This window comes from Peromyscus californicus, unplaced genomic scaffold, assembly GCF_007827085.1.
Source record: "Peromyscus californicus insignis strain IS unplaced genomic scaffold, ASM782708v3 Scaffold_1__1_contigs__length_55948999, whole genome shotgun sequence".
Lineage (NCBI taxonomy): Eukaryota > Metazoa > Chordata > Mammalia > Rodentia > Cricetidae > Peromyscus > Peromyscus californicus.
Genome location: NW_026294492.1, coordinates 53,290,251 through 53,314,864, shown reverse-complemented (window position 1 = coordinate 53,314,864; position 24,614 = coordinate 53,290,251). Strand labels below are relative to the sequence as shown.

Here is a 24,614-nt window from a genome sequence, read left to right as displayed (position 1 = left end):
TAGGCAGACGGCTCAGTCTGGAAAGTGCTCGCCATGCAAACGTAAGGCCCTAGTTTGGGTCACCAGAACCTATGTATGAAAGAGGGCACAGTGGAGCAGACTTACACCCCAGTGCTGGGAGGCCGAGATGGGGACCCCGGGAGCTCACTGCCTACTCGGCTAAACCAGCCAAGCGACAGGTTCCGAGACTGCCTCAGAACACAAGGACAGGGACTGAGTTAAGGCACCCACATGTGGGGGGCGGGGGGAGGGAGGCAGCTGAGCCCCAACACGATGGCTCACACCTGCAATCTCAGCACCCAGGAAGCTGAGGCAGGGGGATGACAGATTCCAGGCTAACCCAGGCAATTTAATGAGGTCCCTTTTTGAAAAAGAACCACTGAAGAGGGACTCAGGGGCACAGCTCTTGCCTAACACCCTGAGGCTCTGGGGTAAAGTCATGCTATCCTCCAGCCCGGAGCCACGGGGGGGTGGGGTGGGGGGGTGGGGGGGGGATGTGGTGGGAGGTGGGGGGGAGGTGGGAGTGTGAGTGGGGGGAGGGAGGACCCCTCATTTCCTAGGGCGTGGCTTGTGTCACCCCATTTTGTAGCTCCTTGCTTGGGGGACTGCAAAGGAAGGATCTGCCTACTTCCAGTCTGTTTTCATCCTACTGTCCCTGGAGACAGGCCACCTCCCAGCCTTCCCTAGGGGAGGAACCTGGGAGCACCCCACCCTGGGAGAGCCTGGCTAAGCCCCGCCCCTCCTGGCCTTCACATGCACAGTGACACTCACGTCTTACACTTGGGACATTCCTCTACAAACATGTTTCCGTGGAGCTCCGCCAGCTTGTCCCTGTGGAAGAGGATGCGAGTCAGGACCTTTACCAAATCCTGAGGCTTGGGCCGGCTGCTCAGCCTGCCTCCTCCTCCAGAAAGCCTTCCTGGACTGCTCACCCACAAGGTCCATGGACTTCTCTTTCCTGATCCTCACATCAAGGGAAGAGGCCCCAGCCTGTCCCAGTCTGAGGAATTGTTACAGAAAGAGCTGACCTTATTTTTGCAAACACACAAATACCTGTTTCCCACTACAAAAATCTGTTGTCCAGACGGACATGGTGGCACAAGCCCTTAGTCCCAGAACTCGAGAGGCAGGCGGATCTCTGTGACCTCAAGTCCAGCCTGGTCTACACAGAGAGGTCCAGGACATCCAGGGCTACACAAAAAAACTGGCTTAAAAAAAGCCATTGGGGTTGGGGATTCAGCTCAGTGGTAGAGCGCTTGCCTAGCAAGCGTAAGGCCCTGGGTTTGGTCCTCAGCTCTGGAAAAAAAAAAAGAAAAAGAAAAAAAAAGCCATTAACGGGTTGGAGAGATGGCTCAGTGGTTAAGAACACTGGCTACTCTTCCAGAGGGCCCGAGTTCAATTCTCAGCACCCACATGGTGGCTCACAACTGTCTGTAATGAGATCTGGCGCCTCTTCTGGCCTGCAGGTGTACACGCAGGAAGAACACTGTGTACATAATAAATAAATAAATCTTAAAAAAAAAAAAAATCTGTTGACCTAAGAATGTCTGCCCAGAATCCCCGGTGAGGGGCTGGGGGCGTGGTCAGGGTGGAGCCCCGCCTAGAAGCCCCCAGTGAGGGGCTGGGGGCGTGGTCAGGATGGAGCCTCGCCTAGAATCCCCAGTGAGGGCCTGGGGGCGTGGTCAGGGTGGAGCCCCGCCCAGAATCCCCAGTGAGGGGCTGGGGGCGTGGTCAGGATAGAGCCCCGCCTAGAATCCCCAGTGAGGGGCTGGGGGCGTGGTCAGGGTGGAGCCCCGCCCAGAATTCCCCAGTGAGGGGCTGGGGGCGTGGTCAGGATAGAGCCCCGCCTGGAATCCCCAGGGAGGGGCTGGGGGCGTGGTCAGGTGGAGCCCCGCCTGGAACCCCCAGTGAGGGGCTGGGGGCGTGGTCAGGGTGGAGCCCCGCCTGGAATCCCCAGGGAGGGGCTGGGGGCGTGGTCAGGCAGAGTGCCCTGCTCGGAATGCCCGACTGACCAAGTGCTGGCCTGCTTTGGGCTCCACGCTCTTCCCTCTTTCCATCTCCGATAAAATGCCCGTGAGCTGGGGCGGCCGGGTCCTGAGGAGGGAGGGTGCAGCGGAGCCCCAGCTGACCTGGGGAAGCCCGAGCGCACGTGCAGCCCGTCCACGTTCTGGCTGACCAGGAAGCTGAGGAAGCCCACGCGTTCCAGCTGCACCAGGGCCATGTGGGTCTTCGAGGGCCGGGCGCTCTCGAAGGTGGTGTCAAACTTGGGGGCCAGGCCACGCTCCTCCATGGTCCACACGCCGTGGGGGCCTCTGAGGGCGGCGAGCAGAGCAAGGAAGAGAAATCGGGACAGAAAGTCATGTTCCAGCCCTCGGACTCCTGCCGACCCCGCCCCACGGCAGCCCGGTGGGCAAGGGCTCTATGGAGAGGGGTGGGGCGTCGTCACGGAAGAGGCCTGGGGGCAGGCAAACCCTGGGACCCCACTGGGGCCCAGGCCGGTTTCCCAGAGTGCTTTGCAGCGTCCACTGTGAGCCTACAAACTCCAAAGGCGGCACTTGCCGGCATCCCTTGCAGCTAGGACCTCATTCGGGTATGTTCCGGCTGGTGGGCATGCCAACATGTGAGTGTTTGCGGGGAACCGGGAAGGTCGCTCTCCCGCGTCACCCCGGGCCCCCGGAGGTGTCAGCGGGAGCCCTGCCTCAGTTTCCCCTCCGTGTTCACAGACCTGAAGTCGGGGATGCCAGAGGCGGTGCTGATGCCGGCGCCCGTGTGGAAGACCACCCTGGAGGACTGCCACATCAGCCGCGCCAGCTCCCACACCTTGTGCTCCAGCTCCTCGGGCGGGTCGAAGATCTGTGGGGTCAGAGGGCACAGGGTCAGCACGCGACGCCCACTCCCCTCGGCCCTGCTCCCGTGACACCCAGTGACGTCACTTCCGGCCCGACTTTGGATAACCCGGGTCTGTCCCAACTCAAGATGCGGGTTTGTCTGCAGGCTCCGCTCAGGCGAGACGAGCCTGGCGTGGTGGCGCTCGCCTGGCACCCCAGCACTCGGGGCTCGCTGCGAGTTCGGGGCCAGCCTGGGGTACCGAGCGAGTTCGGGGCCAGCCTGGGGTACCGAGCGAGTTCGGGGCCAGCCTGGGCTACACACAGAGACTCCTCTCCCACCGCCCGGCCTCAGCGGCCCGGCTCACAGGGGCGGGGACAGGGGTGTCCCGCGCCTCCCCGCCAAGCCCACCTGGCCGCCTCCCCGCCCCCCCCTGGGCTGGCGTTGGGTCCCGTTCCCGTGTGTCGCCCCGACGCCCAAGGGGCGTCACCTCCCGCCCCCGCCCTGCAGGGAAGTCCTTCCCATTGTCTAGACGCTGTGCCTCCTGCTGTTCCCACAACGCCCCGCTCCTCGGGCCGCCCCTCCCGGCCCCCGGCCCGTCCGGGGTCCTTCGGCGACCCCGGCACCGCGGCCCTCACCTCCGGCAGTCCACACTTGCCCTTGTCCGCGTACGGGGACAGCCCGGCTGCATAATTCACCGACATCGTCGCCGGCACTGCCGCACGGCACAATAAAGTTTCCCTTGTTGAGGCCGCTTCCGCCGGAAGTGGGGAAGGGACGGCCGGGGAGGAGGACCCACCCTCCCTAGAGACAGCGGGGTGTGCGGGGTGTGTGGGGGGTGCGTGTGTTTGGGGGTGGTGCTGCTGGCGGCGGCGGCGGCGGAAGAGGCGTTCTCTCCAGAGTGCATGCGCCGCGCTGACGCCGCGCTGACGCCACGCGCGCCATCTTTAGTGCTGGCAGCTGACTCCTGTGCGTTCCCCAGGCCTGGCTGCCGGCTGTCCCGGACCAGGAAGTTGATGTGGCCATTCACTGGAGCCGAGGCAGGAGGATTGCGAGTCCCAGGCCAGCCCGGCTGTGTAGTGAGACCCTGTTTCATAAAAGGGACAAAATCACCAACAAAACCCATTAAAACAAACCCCTTTGGGGCTTTCGCTCAGTGGGGAGAGCCCCGCCCGCCCCGCGTGCATACAGCCCCGGTGGGAGTTCAAAGCCAGCCTGGGCTTCCTCAGACCCTAGGGCGGCTTTGGGTCTCTGCTGTGTGACTCTCAGCCCGTCTCTGCCCCTCTCTGGGCCACAGGCCAGAATGAGTGGGAACTTGGGCTTTGCAGGCCCAGCAAAGACCTCCGGACTCCGATATTTTCTCGGCTTTGTTTCTGGGGTGCATCTCCCAGGACAGCACAGAGCATCAGGTCCCCCGAACGGAGCGAGTCCCATGTGTGACACAGAGGTGCGCAGAGATGCAGAGAGGTAGATGAGAAAGGAGATACTGGGGTCCCAAGGACTTCCTGTGACCCCCCTCCCGTGGCCATCTCTGCAGTGGGAGGCACCATCCTGACCCTTGTGCCTGTTGGTGGTCACAGACAGGACCAGGTAGTAGTGATGTGCCGGGAACCCGGGTGAGGGGCGGCGGGGACCCCCAGGAAGGCTTCCCGGAGGTGGGAGCGCACAGGCCGGAGGGAGAGGCGGTCCTCGGGGCTGCCCAGCTGAGCAGGCTGGCCAACGGCAGCTCGTCTCCTCCCTCGGCTCACCCCATCCCCCTGGGCGGGTGCCCCCCCCCAAACCTGATCGGGTGTCACCCCGACTCTGCTACTGGCAGCTCGCACCTGGAGCGAGTAACCAGAGAGTCTGTGGTGGACGCAGGGCTCTGGCCTGGAGTCGCCTGAGGTAGGGAGATAGGCTGGGGAGGCCCGGGTGGACACGGCCCTGGGTCCCGAGGAAGGGGAGGCCTGGGAACTGGGGCTGCGCCACAGCGTGCTGCGTGCGACACCCCGAACACATGCACCCACACACTCGTGACAGGCGCACGCGTCCCACCAGACAGCCGCGGCCCTGGCTCAGTGCGCACCCTCCTCCCTGAACCATTGTGGGGACCCACAGGTCCCTGGACCTGTGCTGCGGTCACCTCTTCCAGGAGGCCTTCCCCATCTCCATGCTGCGATTCTCCTGACTGGAAACCTGTGGACGAGGCTCCTGGGTGTCCTGTTACTCACCCTGGGGTGTGATTGAACTTCATAGTTGGGGGGGTGAGAGTGAACTGTCACATTGAGTGTAGAGGAGGAAGGATGGACGGGTGGGAGGGTGAATGTGTGAATGGATGGGTGGGTGGATGGATGGGGCGGGTGGATGGTGGATGGGTGGGTGGATGGGTGAGTGGATGGATGGATGGATGGATGGATGGATGGATGGATGGATGGACGGACGGACGGACGGGTGGATGGGTGGATAGATGGATGGATGGATGGATGGATGGATGGACGGATGGGTGGACGGATAGATGGATGGACGGACGGATGGATGGATGGGTGGATGGATGGATGAATACATGGGTGGATGGATGGATGGATGGACGGACGACGGGTGGATGGATGGATGGATGGGTGGATGGATGGATGGGTGGGTGGATGGATGGGTGGATGGATGAGTGGATGGATGGATGGACGGGGTGAGTGGGTGGATGGATGGGTGGGTGGATGGGTGGGTGGGTGGGTGGATGGGTGGATGGGTGGGTGGATGGATGGACGGGTGGGTGGGTGGGTGGACGGGTGGATGGGTGGGTGGACGGGTGGATGGGTGGGTGGATGGATGGGTGGGTGAGTGGGTGGATGGGTGGGTGGGTGGATGGGGTGGGTGGGTGGATGGATGGATGGATGGGTGGGTGGGTGGATGGATGGATGGATGGATGGATGGGTGGGTGGATGGATGGATGGATGGATGGGTGGGTGGATGGATGGGTGGGTGGGTGGGTCTGCCCTGAACAGATTGCACTTGTTTACCAAGAGCAGTGACAAGTGTGACTGGCCTTCCTACAAGGGACTGACCGTCCAGTGTCTCCTCCCCTCTAACTCCAGGAGTAGGAAGAGTGTTACTGGGCACAGCCTGGTGACGGCTCCTTGCTTAGAAGGCAGGTTAGAGGTAGAGGAAGTGACCCAGCCGAGGAGAATGCAGGAAGTCCACTTGGGGAGGTAGAGTTCGTTCTGTCTGGGGGACAGACATGGGTCAGCACATGGGGTTTCATGAACAGGAGTTCCACAGAGAAGGTGGGGGGGATTATTGGCATCAGTGATTGTACAAGTTCAAGACTGCAGAGCAGTGTCATGGTGATGCCAGTTTACTGTCAGCCCCTTCTGGTGACTGCGCTGCGTACTCACAGCTATGGGCCCGAGGAGGGATTATCTCCTCTGTTTACAGTTGAGGACAGTTCTCAGAGAGGGCAAGTAACCTGCACGGGGACACACAGCAGAGAGGGCTGGCAGTGTGAGATGAGCACAGAGGCTGTGCTGCACAGGGTGCTGCGCAGGGTGCTGCGCAGGGTGCTGTGGTGACCGCCCCAGCACCCTCCCTCACTCCACCCACCCCCTTCCCTGAGACAGGACGAGAGCCCCCAGCCAGCGTGATGAAGACCCTCCGGGCACGGTTCAAGAAGACAGAGGTGAGTCTGCAGGCCTGGGGGAGGGCGTGAGCCCTCAGTCCCTCCTCCTGCTGGAGCCCCCACTGTAGCTCAGAACCCAGGGCTCCGCCTTTAGGCCTCCCCCCTGACCCCCGCCCCCCACCCCGTGCCCCCAGGGACTGTCCCAGCAGCTTCATGGACCAGTTTTTTTTTTTGTTAACCAAATGCTAACCCCCCACATGGGTGGGTCTGCTGACTCCATCCCCAGTCCGGGTCACAGTGGTCACTGTGACCTCCTCCAGGGATGGAAGCAGGGCCTTTGCACATGCTGGCAAGGCGTCAGTGAGATTCCTCCAAACTCTCCCCAACCCTGTTTTTATTTGAATCCCACGATTCCAGGGTCTCCCCCGTGAGCCCCAATCCCACCTTCACACTGGTTCTTCAAGGCATGAGCTTATATTGTCTGCATTTGAGAGACAAAGGGAGGCTCAGAGAGGGTGTGGAAGCTGCCCCAAGTCACACAGCTCAGAAGCGTCCTGCCTCCTGCGGGGGCTGGGCATCTGTGGGTGTGACCTGCATGGGGAATGGGGATGGAAGGGTTTGTTCACAGAGAGAGGAGAGAGGAGAGAGGGCAGGGCGGGGGGGGGGGGGGGGGGGGGGGGAGAGAGAGAGAGAGAGAGAGAGAGAGAGGGAGATCACTTTCCTACACTGTAAGGCTGGACTGGCCTCCTAACCGTTTCTGCCTGGTCCCTCAGTTCCTCAGATACACTTTTCACAGAATCCCTGGGAACCATAGCCAGTTGGAAACCCAGTCACTGCAAAAGCCGAGCAATGGGCTGGCAAGATGGCTCAGTGGGGAATGGTGCTTGCAGCCAAGCGTTTTCTGTGTAAACGAGAGTTGCCTGCCTCGAGGGCTGAGGGCTGCGCACCACCTGTGTGCAGTACCTGCGGAGGCCAGAAGGGGGTGTCAGGTTCCCCAGGGACTGTACCACATGTGTGCAGTACCCACGGAGCCTGGAAGGGGGGGACTCTGGTCCCCAGAACTGGAGTCCCAGGCGGTTGTGATCCCTGTGTGGATGCTGGGAACCCAACCGGTTCCTCTGCAGGGGCAGCCGGTGTATTAACCTCTGAGGCACTTTTCCTGAGTTTGATTACCAGAACCCACTGGTGGAAGGTAGAAAATGACCCCATAAAGATGTCCTCTGACCTCTGCCTCCATGTACCTGTGCACGCACCCACATCAATGTAATTTTTAAATTAAAGGAGAAAATACTTTTTGAAAAGCTGAGTTGGGCCAGCTGTGATAGCGCATGCCTTTAATCCCAGCACTTGGGAGGCAGAGGCAGGCGGATCTCTGAGTTCGAGGCCAGCCTGGTCTACAGTATGAGTTCCAGGACAGCCAGGGCTACACAGAGAAACCCTGTCTGGAAAAAAGACCCACCTATTTTAAAAGCTGAATTATTTCGAAATCTTGCAGCCCACCCCTGATGAGAGATACCTAGCTTGGGATGGGGCGTGGGTGGGTGTGTTTCCGCGGGGCGCTGAAGGGGCAGCATCAGGGTGGGAGGGGCGGGGGCGCTGGGCCAGCCTGGGCAGCAGATGGGAGGCCTGGCCGGCCCCTGCCCGCCCTTATCCGGTTTCCCGGCTGCAGCCAGAGTGAGGCTCCGCTTTTGTCATAGCAGCCCCGAGGGAAGAAAGAGAATACCCGTGGCTGCCTTGGAGGCCTCCCTGGTGCCCTGGGCTTCTGGGTTTCCTCCTGGGGTGGCCAAGCGCCAGGCTGCATCCCAGCAGGTGTCCCTACGCTGTCCCGCCAAGCTCCAGCAAGGGCGCAGAGGCTGTGGGCCTGGGTTTCCCTTGGATAGAATGAGAATTACCTTATCTGGAGCCCCCTCGCTAACCTTCCGGCTTTGTTTGAGGAAAATCCCTCCAGATTTGTTGGTCCTGACCTTGTAGCCAGGCTGGCCTTGAACTACCAGAGATCACCTGCCTCTGCCTCCCTAGTTCTGGGATAAAGGATTAAAGGCTTGTGCCACCATGCCCGGCTCAGTAGTGTCTCTCTCTCCTCTCTCTCTCTCTCTCTCTCTCCTCTCTCTCTCTCTCTCTCTCTCTCTCTCTCTCTCTCTCTCTCTCTCTCTCTCTCTCTCTCTCTCCCCCTGTCACACACACACACACACACACACACACACAAGTTGGCACATGTGTATGTGTGTGTGTGTGTGAGCACGCCAGCACATGTGAGCATGTGCTAGGACTCCCCACAGAGTCCCCACACACCAACCCAGTGCCCAGTGTTGAGGGACAGGGAGGCAGGACTGGCTTGTTAGGGAAACCACATTTGTAACTGTGCAAGGTGACTGGGTGAGCTCCTCAGTCACCCCACATTCTGCCTGTCTGGGAACTCCACATCTCACAGTTCCTGTCGTGTGTCAAAGACATCTTCTATAGGGCCAACTACATGCACAGAAGCCACAGAGCCGGAAAGGGCTTGCTTTGGCTCCGAGTCTCCAAGGCATCCAGTAAGTCACTCAATAAATGCTGAACAGCAGAGCCTCTGCCCGGGGTGGCGACGTGGTGCCCACTACTCTGCCCCTCCTCCCCGAGCGGCAGGTCGTGGGATGCCTCTGTGCGTCCTGCGTGCCAAAGCGGGACAGGTGCCCACAGACCCTGGAGACAGAAACGCGGGCTGCGCCCTTTTCTTTCAGTTGATCTGATGATGTGCGCAGGCCCCGCTTCTTGTGTTGGGTGAGTGAGGCGCAGCTTTTACTGTGTTCTCGCTGTGTACCAGGCGGGGTGGTTCGTCCCGCTCAGCACGGCCCTCCAGAGCTGTGTCTGGCAAGTCTACCTGAAACCCGCTGCGCATGTGAGGAGGGCGGAGGCCCCAGCAGGTGAGGTATAGGTCAGGCCCATAGGTGGATAGTGGCAGGGCAGGTGAGTGAGAGCCGCTGGAGGGAAGCGAATGATGGATGGATGGATGGACGGGTGGGCCAGAGGGGTGAGTGGGTGAGAGGATGTGTGAGTGTGGGAAAGGATGAGTGAGCCACCGGATGTGCCCATGAAAAGGTGGGTCAGTGAATGGGGGGGGGGGTGAGGGAATGAACGAGAGAATGAAAAGGTGAATGAGAAGATTAACAAATGTGTGAATGAGTGTCGGAGAGAATGAATGTGTGAACGAATGAATGGAAAGATAGGCCTGAGTGTATGAATGAATGTATGAGACGACTCAGAGATGATGAGTGAATGAAGGATGGGCCACCTGCCAGGCAGGGAGAAGCCTGGTGAGGGGTGGGGGAGGTGCTGAGCCTGGGGGAGAGGTGGGAGGGGCCTGTGCCTGAGGAGGAGAGCGGGGGCCACCAGTCCTGGGGAGGTGGGCGTGGTCTGGTCTGGTCCTGTCCCCACCCATTCGCCATGAAGCAGCTGTGCCTGTGCGCAGCCGCCTCCTTCGCGGTAGGCATTTGGGTCCCTCTGCGCCTTCCCCTCCTTCCCGGGAAGATGCTCGGCGGGGGCGGGGTGGGGGGCGGGGGGTGGGGGTGGGGGCAGCTGCAGGGCGCGGGGCCGACGTGGAGGACCGTGCCCAGGGCGTCTGTGCGGGCGCGGTGTCGGCCGGGCGTTGCGGGATGCAGGTGTCGGAGGACACTGCGGGCAGGGACTTGGGAACAGCCATGCTCCTGGGCAGGGAGTTTAGGGACATTTGCGGCTGCAGCTCTGCGGGCCAGGCCTTGGTGCCACGGGGGACGATGGGACCTTGGCAGAGCGGTTTTGAAGGGCGGGGCGGGGGGGGGGATGGTTTGGTAAAGGCTGGTCACCCCAGCATTCGGAGGCTGAGGCTGACCAACCACATAGTGAGACCCTGTCCCAAAAAACTTAAAAGACAGTAAAATAACTGTGGACGAGGGGCGGGGCGGTGGGTCAGTGGGTCAAGCTTAGCACCCACAAAGCCTCGGCTTCCCTCCCCAGCACTGTGTAAACCAGGTGAGATGATCCACACCTGTCATCCCAGCCTTGGGAAGGGGGAGGCAGGAAGATCAGGAATTCAAGGTCATCCTTGACTCACAGGGAGTTTAAAGCCAGCCTGGGCTACAGGACACCCGACCCTGCCTCAAAAACAGAGCTGGGGCAGTGGAGACCTGCCTTTAATCCCAGCAGTTTGGGGGCAGAGGCAGCAGGCCTAGCTCTGTGAGTTCTAGGCCAGGCTAGCCTGATCTACATAGAGAGATGCTGCTTTAAAAAAAAAAAAGAAGGTGGGATGCTGTCTTACAAGACTGGCTTTGGCTTAAGGCACAATGAGGGGAGGTGGTTTGAGGATTGACATTTGGAAGGCGCCTGGTAGTGGGCCTGCAGACACGTGCTGGGGGATGCAGGTTTCAGAGACGCTGTCTCGAGGCCCCCAGCCAGGACCACCTACCCCACAGCTCCGGCTCAGCCCCACTGACCTCGGCTCCTGCCCGCCCTGTGGCCCGTGCCCTATCCCGAAACCCGCAGCAAGAGGGCAGGCGCCAGGCAAGTGCCCAGGAGTGGGGTGGGTGAGAGCCCGGAGCAACTGCCCTTGTTTCTTGGTGGGGAGGGGACAGTGACCCACTCAGTCCCACGCACCTTTGGGTGTGCCACCGCAGGGCCAAGACTGGGGCAAAAGTGACCAGCGCCTGCTCCAGGCCGTGGAGAACAACGATGTGGCCAGAGTGGCCTCGTTGATCGCTCACAAAGGGCTGTTGCCCACGAAACTGGACCCCGAGGGCAAGTCTGCGTGAGTGCCCCAGCCCTGGGACCGGGTGGCCTTGGACACTCTTCTGGGAATGACCCCTAACCTACCCCTCCAGGTTCCACTTGGCGGGCCATGAGGGGTGCGGCGGGCTGTCTGGAGGTGATGCTGGGTCAAGGCTCAGACGTCATGAGCACAGATGGAGCAGGTACTTCCGGACCTGCCCCCGGTGGATGGTAGGGTGCTCAGCTGTCCAGAGCAGGGACCACAGGGCCAACTGTAGGACCTCACTGTCCAGATCGAGGCTGTAGCTCAGTGAGTAGGACACTCACCAGACACGGGACAAGTCCTGGGGTCCATCCTCTGCACCACTGGCACACACCTGTCATCCCAGCACTTTGTGTGGCGGTGCAAGGGTCGGGAATTCAAGTGATCCTCAGCTGTATACGAACTGGAGGCCAGCCTGGGCTGTGTGAGACTTTGTCAAAAGTAAAAATTAAAAAAATCATTTAATCCTAGCAGCATCTGGGTGGCAGAAGCAGGCAGTTTCTGTGAGTTCCAGGCCAGCCTGGGCTGCATAATGAGACCCTGTGTGGAAAGACAACAGACAGCCACAAAAAGGTCGATGGGAGCAGCTGGTTTTAAGAAGTAGCTGAGTTTGGAAGTTCAGGCTTGGGAGGCACCCGGAGGACACTTCCCGTCTCTTCTCCCTTCAGGTTACAATGCCCTTCACCTGGCAGCCAAGTATGGGCACCCTGAGTGCCTGAAGCAACTCTTGGAGGTCCTGATGCCCATTCTCTGTCCACACGGAACTCCAGCTACTTCCCCAAACCCCAGCTGCTCCTGGCCCCCCAGCCCTGTCCCTTCTGTTTACTGTCATCAAAGTAGGGTTACCTGGGGGGCTGGAAGATGGGTTCTCAGGGAAGGAGGATGGGGAAGGGCAGAGAAAGAGCCAGAGGGGCTGGAGAGGTTGCTCAGTGGTTATAACACTGGCTGCTCTCATAGAGGATTTGATTCCCAGCACCCTCGTGGAGGCTCTGTGACTACAGCTCCCAGGGACCCTACACCCCCTTTTGGTTTTCTCAGGCACTCGTGCACACAGACAGACAGACAGACACAGACACACAGATCTCACGCAAAATTAAAAGTAGATCTTAAAAATAACGAATATGTGGGCCAGTGAGATGTCTCAGCAGGCGAAAGCACTTGCTCCTAGCTCGATGACCTGATTTTGTTCTCTGGGAACCACATGGATGGAAAGACCAGACTCCCACAGGTTGTTTCTGTGCCGAGTGCCAGCGAGCATACACACAGAAACAAAGGCAATAGAAACTTAAAGAAAAGAGCCTGAGATACAGCAGAGCCCCAGGGAGCAGGGAGGGCTGGGGAAATCAGTCACTCAGGAAATAGCGATGACATTACCTGTCACTCCTTCCAAGGCTTCCTGCGTGGTGGACATTGAGGACAGCAGTGGGTGGACAGCCCTTCACCATGCAGGTGGGTGCAGCCAGGGCCTCCCAAATTCAAGGAAGGCTCTCTGGCAGTGGACCACGCCCCCAGCCCCTCACTGGGGATTCTGGGCGGGCCTCCACCCTGACCACGACCCCAGCCCCTCACTGGGGATTCTAGGCAGGGCTCCACCCTGACCACGCCCCCAGCCCCTCACTGGGGATTCTGGGCGGGACTCCACCCTGACCACGCCCCCAGCCCCTCACTGGGGATTCTGGGCGGGCCTCCACCCTGACCACGCCCCCAGCCCCTCACTGGGGATTCTAGGCGGGGCTCCACCCTGACCACGCCCCCAGCCCCTCACTGGGGATTCTAGGCGGGGCTCCACCCTGACCACGCCCCCAGCCCCTCACTGGGGATTCTAGGCGGGGCTCTATCTCTGACCTGAAGCTGCAGAACTTTGTTTTTAGTTTTTATGAATGTGTGTTCATGTGTGTGACATGTGGAAGTCAAAGGACAATCTAAGGGTCACAGTCATGCGTCCTCCACCTCCTCTGAGACAGTCTCTCTGAACCTGGCCTCCACAATTTAAGCTAGGTTGGGTGACGAGTAAACCTTGGATCCTTTTGCCTCTGCCTCCTCGGTGCTGGGGTCACAGGTATGCACCCCCACACCTGACTTTTACGTGGGTTTTGAGGATGGAACTCAGTCTCTTATGGACTGAGCCATCTTGCCAGCCTTCTCCTTACTTATTTTGATACAGAGTCTCTCTTTGTAGCCTAGGCTAGCCTTGAAGTCCGGAGGCCTCTGCCTCAGCCTCTGAGTTGCTGGAGGACGGATGTGGGCCACTGTCTCCAGTTACTCCTCTTGTTCTGTGTGCAGCCCAGGGCTCAGCTTGAACTGCACTCACCATCTGAACCAGGCCCCTTTGCCACGTTGCACAGAGAAGCTGGGCACATGTACCAGTGGGGGAACCCTGTTTCTTGTACCTCAAGGCCTAGCCTGTGGGTGGACAAAGTAGGGTGCCCAGAACCCCAATTGCTTCCAGAATCTCCTGGGTGCCTTGAGTGCAGGCAGCTTGTCCAATCCAGACTCCGTCCTCAGAGCAGCCAAGGACTGATTACTGGAACCCAGGAGCACAGGGTCCAGGCCTGCAGGACCCCTCCAAGCAGAACCTCCTGCTCCAGGGGACAGCACTTGGGTTTGCTCTGGGGGTGTTAGTTACTAAGTCCCCAGGTAGAGTGGCACCATCAGGTGGCGTCCATGCCCACAGATACTCGAGGGATGTCTTAAAAATAAATTGCATTTGCTTGTTTATTGTGGGGGTAGGGACATCTTTGTCACAGTGCTTGTGTGGGAATTGGAGGATGACTTTGGGAGTGGGTTCTCTCGCGCGGCAGGTGTGTCCTGCGGATTAAACTCAGGTCAGCAGCTTGGCAGCAAGCACCTTTACCAACTGAGCCATCTTTCTGGCCCACTTTTTTTTTTTTTTTTTTTTTTTTTTTTTTTTTTTTTTTTTTTTGGTTTTTCGAGACAGGGTTTCTCTGTGTAGCTTTGCGCCTTTCCTGGTACTCGCTTTGGAGACCAGGCTGGCCTCGAACTCACAGAGATCCGCCTGGCTCTGCCTCCCGAGTGCTGGGATTAAAGGCGTGCGCCACCACCGCCCGGCACTGGCCCACTTTTTAAAAAGTGATTTTTGTTTAATTTTAAACTATTTATCTATCTATCTATCTATCTATCTATCTATTTATTTATTTATTTATTCAAGACAGGTTTTCTCTGTGTAGTTTTTGGTGCTTGTCCTGGATCTCGTTCTGTAGACCAGGCTGGCCTCCAACTCACAGAGATCTGCCTGGCTCTGCCTCCTCAGTGCTGGGATTAGAGGCGTGTGCCACCACCACCTGCCAATTTTAATTTTTTTTAAAAATGTATTTAAAATTTTTTTTTATGTGTACGAGTGTTTTGCTTGCATGCATGTCTGTGCTAGGCCAGAAGGGGGCATCGGGTCCTCTGGAACTGGAGTTATAGATGATTGGGAGCTGCCTTGTGGGTGCTGGGAACCAAATCCAGGTCCTTTGCAACAGCATCCAGCGCTCTAACCACTGAACCATCGCTCCAGCCCTGAGGTTTGAGTTGAGGCATGGTCTCATTCTGTAGCCCAGGCTGGCCCCTAAGGTGCAGCCATCCTCCAGCCTAGGCCTCCCAGCTGCTGAGTGGGTTCCAGCCCGGCCCAGGCTACAGGCTGAGACCCCAACACTAAGGTGTAGTAGCAGGCAGCTGCTTCTCCCACCAACTCTCTCATCTGTCTTTCCCAGCGGCTGGTGGTTGTCTGTCCTGCTCAAAGCTGCTCTGCTCTTTCAAGGCACATCTGAACCCCCGGGATCGGGTGAGCTGCTGAGGTCTTGTGGGGGGATACAATACAATCCTTGCGGTCGGTGGCCAGCAAGGGCGGCTTCCCAGGCATCACCTGCAGCGAAGCGTGGGGTGAGACTCCAGGGCAGCCATCACTCATGCCGTCTCATCCTCCCTCCCAGTCGGGTGCCACGCCCCTCATGATAGCAGCCCAGATGTGTCACACAGACCTGTGCCGCCTCCTCCTACAGCAGGGGGCTGCAGCAAATGACCAGGACCTGCAAGGCAGGTGAGCACCTCCCTCCCTACCTTCCATCATATGCTGTGTGGCTTGGAGCAGGTATCTGGACCTCTCTGAGCTGGGGACCTAGGAAGCCTCGTTTTAATCTTCCTGGCCTGGGTGTAGAGAAGGGTTCAGGGGGTTGGGGACAAACCTCTGCCCCCTCAGCAGCCCCTTTACCCCCACAGGACAGCCTTGATGCTGGCATGTGAGGGGGCCAGCCCCGAGACTGTTGAAGTACTCCTGCAGGGTGGAGCCCAGCCGGGCATCACCGATGCACTGGGCCAGGACGCCACTCACTATGGAGCCCTGACCGGGGACAAACTCATCTTGCAGCTTCTACAGGAGTCTGCACAGCGCCCTTCACGTCCCAGTGGTGTGCAAGCCCCCCCCCCCCCCCCCCCCCCGTCTCCTTCTAGGCAGTTTCTGATCATCCCCTTATTTGCTTGTTACTGATAGTTTCAAGGTACCCCAATCTGCTGGGTCATGAAAATTTTCATGTTTCCCCAGCTCAGGGCAGTTTCAAGGAGCCCCAGAGGACTTAAGAGTGGTCTGAGGGTTCACTGTGATTTCTTGGGTCACCCTTAGTATGGAGACTGCCTTTCCAAACAGGTGACAACCCACACCACCTCCCAACTTGGAAGATGCCCTGCCCCGAGTCTCCGAGAGTTTTGAGGCCCTCCCCACACAGATCCCACCCCTGTAGGTTTCTACCTTAAAGTCCCTGATTCAGAGGCTGGGTTTTGTGGTGCATGACCAGGAGACTAGAGCACTCACATCTGAGTTTGAGGCTAGCCTGGGCTACAGAGTGAGACCCCCCTCAGAACAACAACAAAAAGGAAGCTGAGAGAGCTTCCTTTGGGAAGCTGAGAGAGCCCTCTGAGTACCCTGGGCTGGCCAGCAGCCTCCTGGAGCTGAGAACACAGAGCTGGTCCTGACTCTGCTTTCCCTCTCCGCCAGCCTCTCTAGAGGATGACTCCGGAGAGGCCTCGTCTCAGGTAGGAATCCGAAAGGAAGGGGGACAGTCCCTGCTCCTGCCCCATGCACACACTCACTCCCCGCCTCCCTGCCCCCCCACCCCAAAGGAAGAGACAGCAATTCTGTCACCTCTACTCCGGGATGTGCTGCCACCCAGTGGCGGTCATGTGAATACCAGCAATCCTGCACACCGGGACAGCGAGGCCTGGATGGGAGTTGCTAAGAGCTGATTCAGACAGAGGAAAAGACGAGCCTGGCCACTTTCCCCGCCCCGCCCCGGGTCTTCTGTGTCTGAGGCTTCACAGGGGATAGAAAATGTCACAGAGGACAGTGGAGCCAGGGAAAGGGTCCTCAGAGAATAGTGGGAGATAGGATGAATAGGGTGGACTCTGGGTCCATCACAGGAAGTCAGGGGGGAGCTGAGGCTGCTGACGGCTGGGGGGCTGGTCACGGTGGAATCCTTGAGCAGATCCTGACGCAGGCCTCATGTCCTACATCCCCCTGTGCCCACACCAGAACTCGGTGTCCAGCCACGAAAAGCGAGGGGCCCCCAAGAAGCGGAAGGCACCCCAGCCTCCAGCCAGCACGCCTGTTCCCGTAAGAGATGGGGTTGGCCTGGGGTGGGAGGGGGCTCTGCCTCACACTCAGGGTGTTGCAGCCCTGGAGACCTCACCTAAAGTGGCTTCCCTTGGTGGGGAGGAGACAGGACGATCAGGATGCTTATGAGGAGATTGTACGCCTGCGCCAAGAGAGAGGCCGGCTCCTACAGAAGATCAGGGGACTGGAGCAGCACAAGGAACGGAGGAGAAGGGAGGTCAGGAGGCTGCAAGGCCTGCGGTCTGGGCGTGGGGAAACTATTCCTTGGGACACCATACCCCTACTTTCCTCCCCTTCCTTCTCCCTCTGCTCCAGACACTCGGCCCCTCACTGGCCTTCCACATGCCAGGCCTGTCCTGCCCCAGGGCCTTTGCACATGGTGTTTGCAGTAGAGAATTGCACTGTCCGGCTGTCCCCAAGGCTCCCTTCCTCACAGTCTCTGTTTGTTACTGATCGACATCTCCCCAGCCCACCTTATTTAAAATTGTACCCTCATTTTCAGCTCCCTTCATTTCCACCATATTCCTCCACCACTCAAAGGCATGCCCCTGAGAGCAGGCTCGGGTGAAGGTGCCAAGCTCAGGGTGGATAAATACTGGATGAATGACTGGCCCATAGTGAGGAGTGAATGAATGAATGAGTGAATGAATGAATGGCCTGGAACTGGGTCTGCTATGGAGCAGGCACTGGGCTAACACACTTTGAGTGAGTGAGTGAGAGAACAGAATGGGGTCTGGCACACAGCATGGACGATCATTCAGAGTGGCACACAGTAGGTGCTCAGTGTAGGTGGAGAATAGCCATGGCTGCCAGACACTAGGTGGTGCATGGCTATCCAGCTCTGTCCTGCTCCGTCCAGTCCCAACCACTTCTACCCGCAGCCCCTGGAAGCAGAGGCCAGCTCAGTGCACAGCCTGGAGAGGCAGGTAGGTGGGGAGGGCCAGTGCTTGGGAGGGTCCAGGGTCCTTGGATCCCAGGGTCTGGGGACTTCGGGTCCTGGGTCGTCAGGTCCTTAAATGCAGGTGCAGGAGCTGCAGCAGCTGCTGGCGGAGAAGCAGGAGGAGAAGGAGAGCCTGGGCCGGGAGGTGGAGAGCCTGCAGAGCCGCCTGTCCCTGCTGGAGGTGAGCGGGAGCCCGGGAGGGCGGGGCCAGAGGGGTTAGGGTGCCGCTATGGGCATAGGGCAAGAAGCTAGACAGGCTGGGGTCAAAGACTGGGGGCGGGACCAGAGGCTGGGTGGGGTTGGAGTCTGGAATGGGAGTAGGGGTGTGTGGAAAGTCTGAGGACAAGGGTAGGGTGGGGCTGGGGTGGGCCATCATCAAAGTGTGTGGAGCCAGTGCTGGGAGGGGCGAGGGGCGGGGCCACTGCAAGGAATGGGAAGGACCATGGCAGGGGTGGGTGGAGCCGGGGTGGGTGGGCGGGGCTTGACAAGTGGGGCCCGAATCTCTGTCGGTGTCAGGTGGGATCTTTTGAGGTGCCAGAGCTTCATCCAGGCACCATGGTGCATCCACAATGTACCGGCCACACACGACTTCCACAAACCCACATAGCGATGGAGATTTCTCCAAACACGCAAAGATGGCCACCACACTGACACACGCATCCCACATGCCCCACAGGTATAAATCTTCCAGTCACACACGGTTCACATCCCTCAAACCTACACCCACATACTGCTCAAAATGTGCAATTGGAATCAGCGAGACAGACCAGCTGATAATGTGGCCTGCTGCTCACCCTGCTGACCTGAGGTCACTTCCCCACAGGCTGGAAGGAGAACCAAATCTCAAGTTGTTCTCTGACTGCCACCTGTGAATGTGGCATGTGTGCATGCCCGTGCAGACACACACACACACACACACACACACACACACACACACACATATAAAATATAAGTGAGTAATTACACAAATATGCATAGAGAGGATCCTCTATCGGGAAGGTGCTGGGATTCAAACCCACAGCCTTGATCATATGCTAGGAATGTCCCTCGGTGGTGAGGGCATGTGCAAAGGCCCTGGTCCACGCTGGCATCGTAGTAGAACGTGGAAGGGCATGTTGGATGTTCAGTGAATAAAGCCACAACCAGTCGGGTGTCTCCAGGGTGTTGGGTAGATATATGAACACCCCAGTTTTGGGAGGTGATGGGGGTATCAAGGGGCAGGACCTGAAGGTCGACTTTGAACCACACACCTAGAACGAGAGAGAGAACACCAGCTATGACGTAGCCACCCTGCAGGATGAGGAGGGTGAGATGCCTGACTTTCCAGGTGAGTTCTGACCCCCCCCCCCACCCCCCACTGCTGCCCATCTGGGCTTCTCAGAGGGTGGGGAGGACAGAGCCATGACCTCGCACGGAGGGGTGCGATGCCAGGGGAGTGGCACATGCACTGTGAGTGCCCCGCCTGCCCGAGGCGGTGCTGGGTCCCCTGCTGAATGGCTCCTGACCCCTGTCCCCGATGGTGTGCGCTCCCAGCCCGACTCAGGGCTCTCCCTGACCCCGCCAGGAGCGGATGCTTTGTTGTCAAAGCCTCTCCGGCCGTCGGCTGAGGAGCTGGTGGCATCCCTTCAGGAGCAGGTGGCTCGGCTCACCAGGCAGAACCAGGAGCTGCTGGAGAAGGTCCAGGTGGGGGAAACTGAGGCAGTGCACAGCTCTGGGGACCTGGGTGTGGGCGGGGAACGTGGTAAGGCTGCCTCTTAGCCCGCCTGCCTCCCCGTCCCCAGATCCTTGAGGAGTTTGAGAAGGACGAGGTGCAGATGGCGGAAGACAGTCAGCCTGAGGTAGTCCCTCTGGTCTTGTATGACTCCCTGAGGGCAGAGCTTGAGCAGCTCCGGAGGCAGCACGAAGAGGCCATGCATGCGCTGCAGCAGCAGCGGGAGGTGACCAGGGGTCATGGGGCAGAAGAGACAGCACACAGGGAGAGCAAGGACAAGGGCACAACCTCCCAGAATGGACCCAGTGTCCCGGAGCTCAACGGCACCACGTATCCAGAAACCACAGCCAATGGCACCGAACCCCAAGCCGGAGGCTCCGTGGGCGTCGGGAACACGGAAGCCAGTGCTTCAGAAGTGGCACCCATAGAGCCCGAGGCTGCAGGCTCAGAGGCCACGGGGAAAGATGGAGTGGCAGTGGAGGTCGTGGACACGAGAACCACCGTGGCTCAGGCCCTAGACGTGAGCCCTGAAAGTGAGCCGGTGGCGGCAGAAGTCACAGGAGTGAAGGAGAATCCAGGAATGAAGGCTAATGGAGAGCATGTGGTGCAGGATGGGCTCACAGGGACAGGGATTAGAAACATGGAGGCCACCGGAGTAGAGGCCACGGTAACGAAGGCCACAGAATTGCGGGATACCGGAGTTCAGGCCACAGGAGCAGAGGCTGTGGCAGTGAAGACCACGGGAGTGCAGGCCACAGTGGCAGAGGTCATAGGAGTGAAGGTCACAGGAGTGCAGGCCACGGTGACAGAGGACACAGGAGTAGAAGCCACCGGGGCGCAGGCCACTGAGGAGACAGAGGCCAAGGGAGCAGAGGCTACGGGAGCTCATGCCACCACCCTGGAGGCCACGGGGGCACAAGCCACAGACACCATAGGAGCGCTGGCCACTGTGACAGAGGCCAACGGAGCCGAGGCCATAGGACTCAAGGCCACGGAAGCGGAGGCCACCCGCACAGAGGGCCCCTGCACCGCGGCCCTGCACCCGGGGGCGGCGGCGGCGGCGCTGCAGGCCGAGCTGGAGACCCGGATCCGCGGCCTGGAGGAGGCGCTGCGCCAGCGGGAGCGGGAGGCGGAGGCCGAGCTGGAGGCCGCCCGGGGCCGGTTTGCGGAGGCGGAGGCGGAGGCAGAGGAGGCGGCACGGGGGCGGAGCCGCGAGCTGGAGGCGCTGCGGGAGCTGCTGGCCACGGCCACGGCCACGGGCGAGCACGCACGCGCGGAGGCCGCCGAGCTGCGCCAAGCGCTGTCGGCCTCCGAGGCCCGGGCCGCCGACCTCAGCTCCGCCCTTGACACGGCCCGCGAGGAGCTGGAGCGCATGCGCGGGGCCTCAGTGCCCGCGGACGAGCACGAGCAGGCGCTGGGCGCGCTGCGCGACCACGTGGCCCGCCTGCAGGCGCAGCTGGCGGAGCTGGCGCGCAAGCACGAGAAGACAAGCGCCGAGGTCTTCCAGGTGAGCGCCCGTGTCAGGCCGCCCTTAAGGTGTCTTTCCGCGTTGGCGTGGGCGTCTCTGCACATGCGCAGTACCCGCGAGGCCAGAAGAGGGCGTCCGATCCGCTGGAACTTTGGACATGAGTCGAGCGTGGGTGCTGGGAACCGAACCTTGGTCTTGTGCAAGAGCAGTTGGTGCTCTAACCGCTTTGCCATTTCTCCAGCCCTCAATATTTCTGTTTTGATTTAATTTGTTCTTCTTCTGTGTGTGCACACACTGTATGGTGGGAAAGTCAGATGGCAGCCTGTGGGACCCAGTCCTCTCCTTCCACCGTGCGGGTCCTGAGGACCAAACCAAGGCTGTGAGGCTTGGCTGCAAGCGCCTTTACCGGCTGAACCATCCCGAGCCCTGGTCTTTCTTTTCTTTCTCATTGCTTTTTGGGTTTTGTTTTTATAACAGAGACTCAAGTAGTCCAGGCTGACCTTGAACTCATGACCCTCCTGCCTCCACCTCCTAATTATAGGGATGACAGGTCTCACCCCGACCTGTTTATACAGCGCTCTACCCACTGAGACCCATCTGAGCTGAAAACGTTGATACAGCAGACTTGGTGATGCACAGCCGCACACGGAAATCTGTCACAACAAAACAAAACAAAGCAAAATGCAAACAAAAAACTCCCTTACAAGGGAGAGTGTGTATGTGTTTCGAGGCAGTCTCTCTCAGTTGTCTGGGCTGTCCTTGAACTCACATGTAGCCCTCAAACTCCTGATCTTCCTGCCTCAGCCCCCTGAGTAGCTGGATCTCAGGTTTGCACCACCGAGTGTGGAAGCTAGGACACAGAGAGGCTTACCTACCTGTCCAGCGACACACAGATAGTAAGCAGAGGTGCATGGCAGGACCAGAATGTTCCTAGGGTCGGGTGGGAATTCAGAACCTTCCTGGAGGTGTAAAGCCATCAGCTCAGCATGGAAGGGTGGGGAGAGCCCCAGGATCCAAGCCTCTTTGGGGTCTAAATGTCCCGAGAGTCACTTGTGGGCTTGGGCTACAGGTGCAGCGTGAGGCATTGTTTATGAAGAGCGAGAGGCACGCGGCCGAGGCCCAGCTGGCCACGGCCGAGCAGCAACTCCGGGGGCTTCGTACAGAGGCCGAGAGGGCACGCCAGGCCCAGAGCCGTGCCCAGGAGGCCCTGGACAAGGCCAAGGAGAAGGACAAGAAGGTGGGTTCCCTCCTGCTCACTGTTGGGGCCCACTCAGTCGAGGTTACACAGAACGGAAGAACCTTCTAGCCGCCACTGTCTGGTGAAACCAGCCCATTTATCACATGGGAAAGTCAGACACAGACGATGCTCCAACCGACCACTGTAACCATGGTAACTGGTGTGGCTCGCTCACTGTTCTAATTATCCATTTGAAGTAACAGGAGCAGAGAGGCAGATCCACTCACACAAGGTCACGCCACTAAATGGATCATAAGCTGAGATTCCAACCCAGATTTCCCACCTGTAACTTTTAGAAGATTTTTAAATTAAATGTACTTCTTTAGTTGGGGTCTGGGGCATGCATGTGTGGAGGTCAGAGGACAACTTACCTGCATCTGTGTTCTCCTTCAAGCATGTGGGTCCCGGGGATCGAACTCAGTAGAGACACAGACTTGTCAGCATGTGCCATCACCCACAGAATCATCTCACGGGCCCCCAGTCGTATCTTTTTTTCTGTGTGTTCTTTGTGTGCATGTGCATGTGTGGAGGTCACAGGTCATCCTTGGGCATCCCATAATGTGAGATTAAAATCCAATTTGTGCTTATGGGTTACTGAGCATCAGTTCCAGACCCTAGTGTTCCCCGGATGGGCCAACAGGGACTGGAAGAGCAGAGCAGGGTGTTTTTCTATGAAGGGCCAAAAAGACAAAGTATTTGCTGAGCTGTAGGTTGTCTGCGTCCTGTTTGCTGTGAGCAGACAGGGCCATGTGTCGATAAAACTTTATTGATGGACATCCAAATGTGATTTGGAATCCCTTCAAGAGTCACAGAATAGGTCTCTCTTTGGGTTTCTTTTTTTTCTCCCCACACATTTGAAAACTTGAGGAACGTTTTTAGTCCTTTGGCTGTATAAGTACAATTCCCAGTCAGCTCAACTCCTGGCCCAAATCAGTGACCCTTTACCAAGCTGCCCAGGAGAGGTGCAGAGGTCCCTGGTCCTTCCCTGGCTGCTCACGAAGTTCTCCCACCCCTCCAGATCACAGAACTGTCCAAAGAAGTCTTCACACTGAAGGAGTCTCTGAAGATGCAGCAGACAGCCCCTGCCAGCTCCAAGGAGGAAGCCCTGCGCAGCCAGGTGGCAGCCATGCAGCAGCAGATGGAGGTGCCACTCTGCGGCAGGGGAGGGGTGATGGGAGCCACAGATGGAGCAGTCAGGGTACAGATGGGGATGGCTGACAGAATCCAGGCTGGTCAGGGCACCTCAGGGTCACTTCCCTGACTCAGGCATCAGCAACCACTGAACATGGGGTTTTACCTCAGGTGGAGGTATGTGGGTGTGTCTCGCTGTGGATGGGCCTCACCTTCCAAATTCTCTTCCCATTCCTCTCCTTCTCCCCCTCCCACTCCCATTCCCTCCCTCCCTCTCCACCTTTCTTTTGAGCCAGGGTCTCATGTGGCCCAGGCTGACCTTGAGCATCAGATCCCTCTGTCTCTCTCTCCCGTGTCCACAGGAGGAGGCCCGGGAGCACGGTGCTGTGGTGACTCTGTACCGCACTCATCTCCTGTATGCCATGCAGGTGAGTCCCCTGCCTCTTCACTCCATCTCAGGGTGCCAACCTGGCTTCATCATTCCTCTGCCACTGCCTGGGCCTCAGTTTCCCCTTCCTTTTGGGACAGGCTTTTGGGTTCTGGGGTCTCTGTGTACAGACCTGTCTCGTGAAGTGTTGACCCCCTTGGGTTTGAGTAGGGGAATTTCTAGGGCACAGGGGAGCACCCCGCTGGTGCACCAGGGTTTGTCTCTGCCTCTGTCAACCCCTACCCCACCACAGGGACAGATGGATGAGGACGTCCAGTGCATTCTCAGCCAGATCCTGCAGATGCAGCGGCTACAGGCTCAGGGCCGCTGAGGACACAGCTCAGCCGTTCAGTCTCCATCCTTCACCTCTGCAAGCTGAAGCTACAGAGACCACCTTCCCCATTCCCCCAGAGTGATGAATGGGACTCATCATGCACTGGGAGGCTAGCCTGGGACCTCACCAATGGTGCCCAGCTGACCCATCACTCCACGGCTCCCAACACTCCCCATCTGATATGTTACAACTACCAATATGCCACCTACATCACAACCGTTCAGCCAGGAGTATAAGCTCACTGCAAGAGGGAGACATAACCAGTGTGGGATACACAGTGAGGGCAGGGATGGGGCAGGGGAGTTCAGAAGAGAGTCTGATATTCTGGACCCAAAACACAGTTATGGCAATAAATATGAGTGCAATGCAATATTTAAAGAAACCAGGAAATAGTGCTGTGGCTCAGGGGTAAAGCCCCCACCTAGAATCCCCCAGTGAGGGGCTGGGGGCATGGTCAGGGTGGAGCCCTGACTGGAATCCCCAGTGAGGGGCTGGGGGCGTGGTCAGGATGAAACCCCGCCCAGAATCCCCAGTGAGGGCCTGGAGGCGTGGTCAGAGTGGAGCCCCACCTAGAATCCCCA

General features: G+C 58.9%; 2 protein-coding genes and 1 long non-coding RNA gene across 3 annotated transcripts; 2 read left to right on the top strand and 1 right to left on the bottom strand.

The window, feature by feature from the left end:
- Positions 1–524: 524 nt before the first annotated feature.
- Positions 525–3,640, bottom strand: Sirt6 (sirtuin 6). Its single transcript, XM_052745706.1, has 4 exons — positions 3,465–3,640; positions 2,726–2,853; positions 2,130–2,312; positions 525–831 (listed from the first exon to the last, which is right to left on the bottom strand). The coding sequence occupies exons 1-4, from the start codon at positions 3,528–3,530 to the stop codon at positions 768–770; spliced, it is 441 nt and encodes a 146-aa protein (XP_052601666.1). The 5' UTR covers positions 3,531–3,640; the 3' UTR covers positions 525–767.
- A 6,177-nt stretch (positions 3,641–9,817) lies between these two features.
- Ankrd24 (ankyrin repeat domain 24) lies at positions 9,818–24,405 on the top strand. Its single transcript, XM_052747017.1, is given in 20 exon segments — positions 9,818–9,877; positions 11,044–11,174; positions 11,248–11,260; positions 11,262–11,337; positions 11,846–11,910; positions 12,569–12,626; positions 14,894–14,964; positions 15,113–15,219; positions 15,399–15,586; positions 16,171–16,208; positions 16,705–16,785; positions 16,895–17,002; positions 17,667–17,711; positions 17,808–17,906; positions 18,980–19,052; positions 19,290–19,408; positions 19,507–20,943; positions 23,160–23,285; positions 23,635–23,700; positions 23,953–24,405. Coding segments are annotated over 20 exon segments (3,018 nt in total). The 5' UTR covers positions 9,818–9,838; the 3' UTR covers positions 24,031–24,405.
- LOC128115880 (uncharacterized) lies at positions 12,633–13,895 on the top strand. The gene is made up of 2 exons (XR_008220315.1): positions 12,633–13,236; positions 13,357–13,895. It is a non-coding gene; the product is annotated as an uncharacterized LOC128115880 (long non-coding RNA).
- Positions 24,406–24,614: the final 209 nt, after the last annotated feature.